Below are 13130 nucleotides of genomic sequence, written 5' to 3'. Positions count from 1 at the left end.
TCTCACTGCCACGGAAAGCTTCAGACAGGGATAGAAAGTGAAATGTGACAAAGCACTGAGCACAAAAGGAAAACGCACTCTGCATGCCATTCTTGCTGCAAGCAAGTCTTTGAAAGGCTTTGTTATTATGAAGTGTGAGGATGTTCATGCCTTTCCTTTGTTCACACGTTTCCCCGTCATTCTGTCGTCACTACCTGACATTTCGTCTCTTGATCATCCCTCTGTGTCTCATCTCCAATCTGTCCCTGCTTCTCTCCGCGCTCTGTGTTGTATGTATTACAGTATGTGATGCCAAGGAAAGGTTGCAGCCTTTTATGCAATAATACACCAGGGAAATAAACACACCAGTAATATTCAGCATTAACAACCTGTTATACAGTAGATTATTAGGTGTCATATTGAATCCTGCTAGACTATTTGGGAGGATTTGTATTGAAGGTAACGTCAGGTTCCTCAGGGTGCGTCATATTTGTGTTTCAAAAACATTTAGTTTATCTGCTGATTTTATTTTGTTTTGGTAAAACAAGCAAGCAAGAGTTGGTTTGATAAATGATCATTTATTTGAATTAAAACTTAATATACAATCTCCGGCAATCATAAATTCACAAACTTATGATGAATGTGGAAACTCAGAGTCTGAAGTAGAATTTCGATGGAGTGATAATACACAATATATTATGCTTTTAACACATTTAACTGTTTAATGTTAAGGATTTCCATTCTGGTGTATTGTGGCTGTAGTGGTGGCTGTAGTGGTGGCTGTAGTGGTGGCTAATAAAATTAGGCAAAAAAAAAATCAATATTACTTTAGCAGAATACACATAATTCATGTGTCACATGTTGTTGTTTTTTACCTCAGGCCCATAGTCGGTCCAGGTCATGCTGCTTCTGACAGTTTATAACACTGGGCGAATAAGCAACAGCCATATTCATAACCTCCTCTCCTGGGCTTTTGTAATGGCAGTATGTTTAAAAAGAGAAAACTAACTTCCCTATTTAAAAATGTAAAGTGTGTGTTCCCACAGTTATGTTATTCATGTCTGATCCGTTAATGCACCGCATGGGAGGAGATATTTGAATCTTTATCCTTCAATTACTCGACTCCCTGTTTAATTCTTCATAGTCATTTACATCTAAATGTAATGTAGCAGTTAAAGCAGAGAGACTTTACTCCACCATCTAGGCTACACACACACACAGTGTTACAAAGTAGAATAATAAGCAGGAGAAAACATGGAAGGTGCTAAACAACCCCACTTGTGTTTGCCCACTCTAAATCACTCTACTCTCTCTACTTTAGGACCCTTCCTCCCTGCTGTATCATATTTTTAAATCCCATCAAGCAACATGTTCATACCTGCTGCTGAATGTAATGTGCGCTCTCTTTCTCCTCACAGACCGTCTACATGTTTTGTGCCCTGGCTCTCGTCTGCGATGACTACTTCGTGCCCTCGCTGGAGAAGTTGTGTGAGGTATGAATGTGAGGTATTACATGTAAATGTCTAGAAAACTTACTTACAAATCTTAAATATTTCTTTAGAACATTAATTATTAAAGATTGAATAAGCAACACGTTAAAGTGGAAGGAAAAGCGTTATTTAGCTAATCTACTTCATCAGTGTTGTGTGGGCGTGCGTTATGACTACAACACACTGCTGTATGTCAAACATAAAGAATACAGCAACATCCTCCAGTAACATGTACAAATCAAAAGAATCAATCATATCACACAATCATTTAATCATTTCCTGAAAATGTAATAAACTTCATGCTGAAAATCACCTAGACAGTCCTAAAAGTGCCCGAGCAATGCTCTAACCACTTACTGCACTAAAATAACAAACTCAAATAAAAAAGAGATCAATGCGTCACATTGCTTATGCCTACAGGAATAAGGGTTCCAAATTACTTACCAGCCCTCAAACCCCTAATGGCAGCGCAGGAAAACATTCATCATTTACAGGCCTAAATCTATGGAGCACACTTACTGGAATTCAAGTAACCAATCAACAAAGTCGTCCCTAGAAATACTAAAGCAACAACAATCTGTGTGAAGCACTCCCTCTAAAAAATAAAATACATTTACCAGATTCCCATCATTGGATCCCGTACGAGCCCCCATTTGTTACCGCCTGGCTCAAGGCCGGCAACAAAGAGGGAGGCCACACAGTTATAACAATCAAAAAAGGTTTATTTAACTAACAAACGTAAGCCTGACAAAGCAACTAATGGGATGTGTAGCCAGGTAGGTCATCAGTTGTGTTAGCAGTGTGTGGATGGATGAAAATATGGTGTATGGTGTGTTGCAACAAACCAAATAAAGGTAACAAATCTGCAACAGGCCAGCTGAGAGAAAGACCAGCTGTGAGAGAGAGCCTGATTAGAAGTGGGCCGTCCTTTATGTCTTCTGCAGACCCTGCCCAGATGGCAGGTACCTGCAGACACTCCCTTCCAGCTCCTCCTCCTAACTGCAAGAGAGCTTTTACAGATAATGTATTTTTATTATGTTTATATCTAAATGTCTTACTAAACAAAGTGTTGATAGTTCCCAGTAAAAAAGAGATTATAATAAATGTATTGGACAAAGTCCAGTTTTCTTCCAGACCCATCCGTAATTGAAATGGTAAGATCTCCGGTCTGCAGTGTGTTTTAGTGGATCTGTATGATCAGCTAAGGCTCAGGGTCAAAGGTCAGGCTGTGACTGATCGACTGTGTCTGGGGCTGGTATTTCCTATTCAAATATGTAAGTTTTATTTGTTGCTTACTATCTTCCTTACAGCGTCTCCAACTCAGTGAGGACGTAGCAGGTGCCACCTTCATGGCCGCCGGCAGCTCGGCTCCTGAGCTCTTCACATCCATCATAGGTATTCACCACAAGCACTGAATCACTGAAGCTGCGTTAGGGAGGAGGCATGCATGCCTTTTTAATAATTAGTAATGCTTTTATTCCAAGGCACATGCAGTCAACATTAGAATCACATTTCATCTCATGTACAAAGCACTAATTGCTGGTGATGGGTAAATGTTTTTAAACCATGTTCAGCGTCCGTCTGCACCAACAATATGAAGAACATTCTCTGTGTTTTTCACTGTGAATCTCCTTTTACATACGGACTCACTCACTTCGTGTGTGAGTGAGAGAGAGGTCCATTGCCAACATGGCCAAGTACTTATTCACATCAGTGTTGACAGTTGTGTGACATCTGTTGTACTGCGACTGGAAATGTCAAGTAGTGTATAACACATCATCTGTGCTCTCTGTGGAGTCATAATGTGTGTGTGTGTGTGTGTGTGTGTGTGTGTGTGTGTGTGTGTGTGTGTGTGTGTGTGTGTGTGTGTGTGTGTATGTGTGCTCTCCCCAGGGGTGTTCATCACCAAAGGTGACGTAGGTGTGGGGACCATCGTGGGCTCAGCTGTCTTCAACATCCTCTGCATCATCGGCGTGTGTGGCTTCTTTGCCGGCCAGGTACGATGTCATCGCTGCGTTACGCTGCTGACCTGGTGGCATTTACAACCTAACAGCCTAATGTCACCTTTAGATATTCAGCCACATTAACATAAAGTGGGAGAAAGTACTGATGCATACATGGTTTTGTTCACGCCGAAAGATGCAGGACACATGTTGATTTATGCATGAGTCCATGTGCCTGACTGCACCCAAATACAGCTTCAGAGGAAATCTGGTCCATGTAGATTTTATTTAGATATATCATGCAATTTTACAAAAAAAACATTCTTGTCATTAATTTTGTAAGTCTGATCTGATCTTAATTGTTTTCTCGTGTTTGTTGTTGTTATACTCATTACGGCCACACGAGGCTGAAGTGCACCGCTACTCTGTTTTCTAAACGGAACTAACAGACAATACATTTCTAGCCAAAAGAAAAACATGACAGTAATGTTCCATAACTTTCTATCACACAATACATGTACAGTGGAAGAAAACATGAATGATTTTAGTCCTATTGAGAACATGGGGTTGTGGAGCACTTCAGCCTCTCGAGTATATGAACAACAAATGTCCGTCCCATTCTCGTGAACGCAATCTCAGGAAGGCTTGGAGGGTCTTCAAATTTGGCACAAACGACCACTTGGACTCAAGAATGAACCGATTAGAAACTAGTGGACAAAGGTCAAGGTGACTGTGACCTCACAAAACCCCATTTTGGTCATAACCAAAGAATTTATACACTTATTGTGACAGTTTCAGAGGATGAAGTAAGGACGTTTTGGACAAACATGGATGTAAACTGCAACATGACAAGGTTGCAAGGCAGTAATTCTAGCTGTAACCTTATTGTTTCACCTGTTCTTAAGTCATAAACACAGGCGAGTAAACAATTCAGATCACACTTAGGAAATGGATCACAGTCATTTTCTTTCTCATTTGTTGTCATAACATCTTCTCATCATTTCATCTCTTGGCGAGTTAGATTTGTCTAACCTTTCATGTGGCTTTATTGTCTCATATGAAGCTTTCATTTCTTTTTATATTCTCCTCTGTGCTCGATGTGCTGAACCAGCCACTTGTACAACGTCCCATCAGTCTGAACACAATAGATAGTTTGTGTCTCTGCTGTGTGCTGCATGAGATGCAGAAATAACATGATATAGTGCAGCCTCTCTCTGATGCTATCTGACATGCCAGCTACATGGAAATGAGCGGAGTACAAGGATAAGCTCTCTGCTCTGAAAGATATATGCACTGGACCTCAAACAGTGATGCAATCCCAGATTGTGCATTACGTAATCAAAGTGAGATAATGAGGGTAAGGGCAGGCTTGGAGGGATGCGGTGCAGTAAAATCATCTCAAGTCCGCCCATTGCACCTCACTGCTGTTTGTTCTCTGTGGCTGGCTCTCAACAGCAGTATCCCTCTACACAGCACTGTTGTACAGTGGAAGAGAGAACAAGCAAACAGTTGAGAAGCTTTGTAATGCTCTAACTTTGCCCTCTGCCTCACAGCAGCAAACGATTCCACAGCTGGGAGTGGCACATTCAAGATGTGACTTCTGACCCCCCCACGTATATTCAGTGTGAACGCTGTGTGGGAGAGTGTTACATCGTTAGTTAGTCACTGCATTGTGGGCACCTGCATCGTATCTGATTACATAAAGCTGATAAACACACCGGCACCTTCCCCACGTAGGATGGTGCCTTGCAATTGGCTTTTTCAATGACTGTGATTCAGAAGGTCAACTCAAGAGCTTTACTGTTGGCATCAGTATGGTAATAATGTCAGAGGCGTTGCTGTAGCACAGCGCTGCGTAAACTCCAGAGAGGATGAATATTACTATTAGAGTGTATGAATTGAAGCTGCACACTTATTGTTTCTAGTGTGCTTATCTCCGTTCTCCACTTTTCCTTGCAGGCGGTGAAGCTCTCTCATTGGGCTCTACTCCGAGATTCAACTTATTACACATTCTCTATCACGGCCCTCATTGTGGTAAGAAGTGTGTGGTGAACGCAGGAATACTTACACAGTCATTTCCTATGAGGCCAATTTGAAAGTGCAGTTTATGGTTCTCAAGTGTGCACTTTCTGCCTCAGAAGTATTGTCATAAGAGTAGAGAGTCAATAAAAACGCACCGTACATCCACATTTGCATGATGTGGATTTGTTTTGCCGTTTTTCAATATGTGTTTTGTTCTATAAGACACGTGTATGGAGAATCATGAGAGGCTGAAGCTGCGTCCAAAATCATGTACATGCTAAAACAAACATTTCATTTAGGAAGTACATTTAGCAAAGTGTTGTTCTCAAGTAGAGTTTTGAGTAGGGCCGAATGATATGAGGAAATGATGCGATGTGCGATGACTTTGAATGTCACGATAACGATTGCTTGATAATAAATTGAAATAAACAGATAATACAATTATTGTGCAAACCTAATTTTGATTGAATATTTAGATTTTTTTATCAAAACATATGAGCCTCTAAAGTAGGATAATTTCATATAGACTTAACTGTACATAAATGTTAATGTTTTTAATATAATATCCAATAATGTAACACGTATAACATCACACTGAATTGGGTCATTTAGCTAAATAATTATTTTTTTTTAAAGTAAAATGTTGAGCTGTAATTGAGTATATTTACATTGTGTTATTAATAATTGGTTAAGTAAAGGATGAGAATACTTCCTCCACCACTGATGGGGCAAAAAGTGCCAATGTTCTTGCATTAAATGTTTTAACATTTTGCTATTTCTTTATATCATATCTCTATATCTTGCACACAGAATCGATAAACCAGCAGCACAAATGCACCATTATATAAGACAGGGTGTCACAGTGTACTCAGTGCGCATCGTGCTACAGACCAAACCTTATTAGTGCTTTCAAAATAAAAGCCAATGAACCAAAAGGTCTTGCTTTGACCTTTTTCTGGCCGTCTGAGCTCTGGATTGGTCATGCCCTCTAGTGGAGTAGATGTTGAAATGCAGAATTCATTTCACTTTCAAATACTGCCTCCACCTAATGTCCTTTTGTGTCCTCTTTGTCTTTCCTTTTTAGTTCATCTACGATGAGGAGGTGTGCTGGTGAGTAATGCTATGTTTTTACTCTCTCTCTCTTTAAGACTGTACATTTTACTGATCTTGTGTTTTGTGTGCAGGTGGGAGTCTCTTATCCTGATTCTCATGTATTCCATCTACATCCTCATCATGAAGTGAGCGTCATCATCAGAAGCTGCTAATGCCTTCAGTTAACTGATTAACTGCATTGAGTTGGAAAAGTTGCGCCCCCCTTCTTATTCATTTGTCATTGGCAGGTTTAACGGCAGGGCGCATCGCTACTTTGACCGTCGAAAGAAAGGCTCTGTGAATCTGTCCAACGGGCTGACAGGAAGCACTGACCTGGAGGATAATGTCACGTGTGATGCGACTGCAGTCCTGCTCAAGAAAGGTAGCACAATGTGCTCTATTTTACAGAAGCTTTGCCCTCTAACAGGACTGTGTAGGTTTTGTAGCTGCTCATCTCTGCACACTGAAATTTACATAAAGGCAGCAGGGGCACCACTCCTCATCTATTTTTGTTCAGCTCCAGGATAATACAGTCAAGGATGACTTTATGGACAAAGTTCTGTCTATTTTGTCCTGGGATGATTGCCAGCATAGATCCTCAGTGCTAAAGCTGCACCATGCGTCACCCATTGGTTTGTTGACTACCTTTTTTAAGTCTAGAGTTTGGCATTTTAGTTTATAGCTGTTGCCATCTTGGTTATTTGGAACCAGAAGTGACATAAGAGCGTGGCGCAAAGTACAACCGAGCACTGACCAACAATCCTGATTTATCGTCTATTTTACTCTAAATAGGAGCAGAATTTACTAAATGAACATCATGTTGTGTTGAAGAAGACTTGAAACTAGAGATTGAGACATAAACTCATCAGGAAAACATTTTACTGAGGTAGTAAATCAAGTGAGAAGTAGGAACATTTTCTCATAGACTTCTATACAATCTGTCTTCTTTTTGCAAGCAGTAGAGTCACCCCCTGCTGGCCATTTGAAGGAATGCAGGTTTAAAGAACTTCTGCATTGCCTTCCCTTTTCAGGCATGGAGGTTGCCACCTGATCCTAAACGTTACTAAACAAACTCCAGGAGTGTGTGGATGAGTCAAAATTCACTTGAGTACAATGAACACCTTCCCCTCAGCAACACTGGAGCGTTCGTTTGCTTGTTAGCGTTGCGGCATCCGGTTCTGCTCACTGGACCAAGGACAAGGAGACTCTACACGGCAGCACAGTAATCTCCCTGTTGGCCTAGTTGATGGTTGAAGCAGGATACAATTGGTGCAAATAGATGTGTATCTGCCTATAAATCATCTTGTGAGCAGGAGAGTTGCTTTCAATGTCCTGCATATCATGGTGCCCTACTAGGGATGGTTCCAATGCCTTTGCTTATGCCAAGGTTTTTATATGGTCTGTGTCAGAGTCTGTTTGGCTTAGAGGGACCGGCCACCAGAAGGAGAAGGAGACAAAATCTCCTGGGACCTCCACCGTCAGAGGAGGGACTGTTTTTGCCACCCAACACTTCCTCTGATTACTCTAGTGTTTGCATTTTCTGTCTCTCTGCCTTCAAAGGTAACGTGTAGTATGGGACACGATAACAGCTAACAGGAGAGGGCAGCACAAGATGCTGGCTAAGGCCTGCACACTTCCTTCCAGCCTCCTTGCTTCAGCCCAGCCTGTTCCGTCAGCTAGTTCTGTATGTGATTATTTGAGCGTTGCCCCAGTGAGAACCAGGGGGGCAGTCTCTTCAGCAGATGGTGGCCAGGCTGGATGTGTTCAAATGTGCAGCGCCAAAATCATAGCCTGTATCTAAGAAGTGGCCGTAGCCACAGTGATGTCATTGTTGACTAACGTTTTGAAGCATTTGGCATTTTGGATATTGCCGTCTTGGTTTTTGGACATACCCCTCTTAGAAGCATCATTGCGATTTTGGGAGAATTATTGCATACGGAATGTGGCACAATAATTGTTTGATCTTGATTATCTTGTCGGAAGCCAAAGCAGTAATTGAAAATCAAATTGGATTAATTGCCCAGCAATTACAAAATGAACATCATGCTGTTTTGAATAAGACCTGAAACTAGCGATTTGAGGCTAAAAACTCATTAAGAAAATGTTAATAATAATAAATAATAAATCAAGTGAAAAGTAAGCTCATTTTCTTATAGACCTTTATACAATATGACTGCTTTTTGCAACCAGTGGAGTTTCCAGGATGGATTTCACAGTCTGCAGACACCAGCTCTTTCACATTCCAGGCCTGAAAGAAACTCAAACATTGAACACTGGATACATTCAAATTGGGTCCTGATAATGCAAGCTTGTTTAAGAAAGTGAAAATGAGGCACAGTGCCTGTTGGACTTTGTTTTTTGCTTACACAAGACTTTCCGATGCTCATGGTGGCTTTTGCTTTCAGCTTTCAACTTTCAGTGACACGTTCTCCCGCAGCACAGTGGAAAAGGATAGCTAATTAGCTTGTCAGCGTTAGCACACAGAACAGCTTATAAACGTACCTGCAAGATCAGTCGGTGTAGATGCTAATTAGTGTGTAAGATAGAGTCAGCAGCAGACTCAGCTGTCAATCAAACTACACAGGCCCACTCACAGGCCCGGAGAGTAAAGGTGCAAAAACACTTTCTGTTTTTCTTTCAATAATAATACAATGTTAGCAATACATTTAAAGAATCACTTTCTTTTTTTCAACATTGTATATTTTAAATATATATATATATATATATATAGGTTTATGTGTCATAAAAATCCATTTCACATCATGTTTTGACTGATGACTAATTGTGCTTAAGAAGTAAACAATCAGCACTGCAGTCAGATTATCGTGTGTGTGTGTGTGTGTGTGTGTGTGTGTGTGTGTTTGTGTGTTCGTGTGTGTGTTCTTTCTCTCTAGCTAACTTCCACTGTAAGCCTTCGGTGCTGATGGTGGATGAGCTGCTGTGTGCGTACCCCCACCAGCTGTCTTTCTCTGAGGCCGGCATGAGGATCATGATCACTAGTCATTTCTCCCCCAGGACCCGCCTCACCATGGCGTCTCGCATGCTTATCAATGAGGTACATTTACACTATACACCACATGCATCCTCATACGTGTGTGTTAGACCCTATTGTGAGTCATGCAGTTTTACATGAAACAAGCTATTTCAAATTGGGAAAAGTTGAAAAGCCACAAATCTAACCTCAAGCAAAAGGTCAACTTAAGTTACTCTGCCAAACCAAAGTCTTAGCACAAACTAAACAACCCTGTGTGGGTTCAACAGAAGAAGGAGTGGAATGAATTCTAATTTTCTTCTGGCTATTACAGCCAACGTTTTCTCTCAGGCACCTGTCTGCTGCAGACTTCCGTCTGGATGTAAATCCAAGCCAAACAACCACATCTGGGCTTTAGACTGATAGAAGAGAAACAAACATTAACTTCACACAAATATAAATGAAAACTAAAATGTATCTGACATACTGCCATCAACGCTACACAACAGCAGTACACAATGTCTTTTAATAAAAAGCGTAATGTTCTATCACTTCCAGAGACAAAGAGTGATCAACACCACTGAGACTCGAGTCCACCGCATCACTAACGGCGACTCTGACTCCGCCACCAGGGCTCATGGGAGGCGGGGCGTAGAGAACGGGATGGGCGGAGTGGAGCAGGGTTTGAACGGGAGGTGTAGACTTCAGCGACTGGAGTCTGGGAACGAGACAGAGAATGAAAATGAGGACAATGAGAACAATGAGAACGGCGAGGAAGGAGAGGGAGAAGATGACGACAACGGCCCCGTGGTGCCTTTCAAAATCCCAGGTGTGTCACAGGTGACGTGTTGAGGTTTGCGGTTAGTGCTTTCGCCATCATGTCGATTATCGCCTGTTTGTCCTTCTCCCTCCAGCCGGGGCGTGCAACAAGCTGAAGTGGATTACAATGTGGCCGCTATCCCTGCTTCTGTTCTTCACCGTGCCCAACTGTGCCAAGCGGCGCTGGGAGCGATGGTTCATGGTCTCCTTCTTCACTGCCACCATGTGGATCGCTGGCCTCTCCTACATCATGGTCTGGATGGTCAGTGAAACCACATCCTCATCTTTAAAGATATTTAGAACTGCCTCAACTAAACTGTTTATTTGGTAATTGCTATTTTCCACTTATAATTTGAGATGGGGTGGAGATGTGAAAATATTGCTCCATTGAAATATTAATATTTAAAACTTAGCACCAGAGAGGGTATTGCAGTTGTTTCTGGGGACACTGGGGAGGGTTTCGCTTTAAAGAAGAACATTTTAGCCAAGTAATTTTCATACAGTCCCTTAGTGAGACTGGCGTTTCTGAACATGCTGAACATGAATGTTTGAATGGAACGCCGGTTATCAATCCTACAAAATGTGCGAAACATGCGCTTTCTATAAAACAGAAGGGCGACTCTGAGGATTGTTACATTTTGTGGCAAACACACAGCACATTTTGACAGGATGAGTGAAGTCTGTATTTTACTCAGATTTCCTGACATAATTCCCTGCGGATGATGTCTACTTCTCTTGCTGAACGACAAGAACAATGCTAGTTCCTGTGTGGAGAGAACGTTACCAAAATGTTCACAAAGACCTATTGCTCCGGTGGCCGTGCTGTGTAACGAGATGAGCCTCCTGCATTTACACCCAAAATGCTTTCAACACGTTCATGTATGATCGCCAACGCAGCCTTCATCATCCTCGACCGGGGAAGGGAGAAAATAAAGTGGAGTTAACAAAAAAACTTCCCAAATTCCAGAGATTCCAATTTGCAACGTACTAATATTATCACATGACCTCTGCGTTTGACGAAATATAGTAGGTAGTTTGTGCTGGAACTTTTACTTTTTAATTACTACAAATGACTAGAGGTCCCACTCTGCTGAACTGTACATAAGGACAATATGTTTGCTTTCAGGTGACTGTGATCGGCTTCACTTTGGGCATTCCTGACGTTATCATGGGCATCACCTTCCTAGCTGCAGGCACCAGCGTCCCAGACTGCATGGCCAGTGTTATAGTCGCACGGCAAGGTACACACACACACACACACACAGAGGAAGTTGAAAACTATGTGTTGAGTGAAACAAATCTGAAATGCTGTTAAGAGGAGGAGTGGCGTCACACAGCAGAGTATTATTTGTCATCATTGGCTTGTCTCTCGACTGTATACAGACCTTGACAGTGTTGCTCTCCTTGCCTCAGGTCTGGGAGACATGGCCATCTCCAACTCCATAGGCAGTAATGTGTTTGACATCCTGGTGGGCCTGGGCCTGCCCTGGGCAGTGCAAACGCTCTGCATCGACTACGGCTCCACCGTGAGTGCTTCTCAGCTCAGCCGGAGGGCTTTCTGCTGGACTCAGACCAGAATAGAACAGAGCTGTGTTTATGAAGGACGGCAACAATAGTCTGTAATATTCAGTGCAGAGCAGCGAGGGAGTCGTACACAGATACACACACACACTGCACAGTTTACCACCTTACACTCACAGCATATTATGTGTTAATTGGCCCGCTGATTACTCTTCAGATGAGAAAAAGACATTTGGAATAGGTGTAATAAAAGTCATAAATGTCAGATGTAACAGGAAGAGTCTCTGTCTGCTTTAGTTTCCACCTGACCTTCCCTTGTGAGAACATACTGTAATCTCTGTTTGTCTCCTCAGATCCATCTCAACAGCAAAGGACTCATATTCTCTGTTGGACTCCTGCTAGCTTCAGTGTTCGTCACAGTAAGTACCACATTTATACACTTTAATGAATTGGACTGTGCTGACAATTCTGGAGGCGTTTTAATCCAACCATAGGAATAGATTAACTCAGGGATGATGGCCCTACCAACGATTTTGCTTGTTAGCAAAAGCCAATTTAAGTTGTTTTGGTACAGTTTTTCAATAGAATCCTCTCTGCACTGTGTGCTAAGGACACGCACAGAGATCACTACACATGAAGTCTCTCTACTCAATTGAACGACAATTTTCTATCCTGTTTAGCTATTTAGGGAATTAGGAATATAGGAAATCTAGCTAACGATGATGGAGACAAAAGGATGGATTGGGATCTTTCAACAGTTGTTGAGAGAAAAGAGAAAAGGACACTAAGTTCAGCCCCTCGTGTGGAATGGATGATTGTTTTAAAGCAGAATATGTACGGCAAAGATATTTGGCTTCTAGGATCTCACCTTGTCACCGCCCACAAGGCAACACCAAGCTCAGCAATGCTGGGAGTGTGGAGTGATGATAATAACTTTACCCCTGGGGGAAGGGAGACTCAACAGCACCTGCATGAGACAAAAACAAATGGGGACCTTCTCATGAATAAAATAAATAAAAAGCTCCATGGGTTTTACTCGGCGTCAAACACTCCACAGGTTTCCTTTAAGTGCACTGTGTTGACATACAGCATGCTGCAGTGTGTTAACAGTAGCTGCTCAAACTCCCTCGCTTTGCTTCATCTGTATCTTTGGAATAGATCTGATTCTGCTGCTACTATCTCATGCATGTTGTGGTAAATAAGTGATTGTTGTTTACTTCTAACACCACCTGTCCTTGTGTCCCTACCGAGCGGCAACCTCCGGGTCTGAAAAGTGAAGTCAATGTGGAAGTG

The 13130-nt window shown here is 42.0% G+C and overlaps 1 protein-coding gene across 1 annotated transcript in view; it reads left to right on the top strand.

Annotated features, from left to right (window-relative positions):
* Positions 1-13130, top strand: part of LOC115010788 (sodium/potassium/calcium exchanger 3-like) — a 55242-nt gene that overhangs the window by 39418 nt on the left and 2694 nt on the right. Inside the window, exons 4-16 of the mRNA XM_029435580.1 lie at positions 1398-1472; positions 2780-2864; positions 3363-3466; positions 5372-5446; positions 6519-6544; positions 6619-6672; positions 6775-6908; positions 9421-9581; positions 10056-10326; positions 10412-10578; positions 11443-11557; positions 11730-11842; positions 12191-12256. Coding sequence (XP_029291440.1) covers positions 1398-1472; positions 2780-2864; positions 3363-3466; positions 5372-5446; positions 6519-6544; positions 6619-6672; positions 6775-6908; positions 9421-9581; positions 10056-10326; positions 10412-10578; positions 11443-11557; positions 11730-11842; positions 12191-12256 — 1446 coding nt within the window. The remainder of the gene's footprint in view (positions 1-1397; positions 1473-2779; positions 2865-3362; positions 3467-5371; positions 5447-6518; positions 6545-6618; positions 6673-6774; positions 6909-9420; positions 9582-10055; positions 10327-10411; positions 10579-11442; positions 11558-11729; positions 11843-12190; positions 12257-13130) is intronic.

Source organism: Cottoperca gobio, chromosome 1 (genome assembly GCF_900634415.1).
Source record: "Cottoperca gobio chromosome 1, fCotGob3.1, whole genome shotgun sequence".
NCBI lineage: Eukaryota > Metazoa > Chordata > Actinopteri > Perciformes > Bovichtidae > Cottoperca > Cottoperca gobio.
The sequence above is the reverse complement of the archived record's forward strand: the minus strand, read 5'-3'. Positions and strand labels throughout refer to the sequence as shown.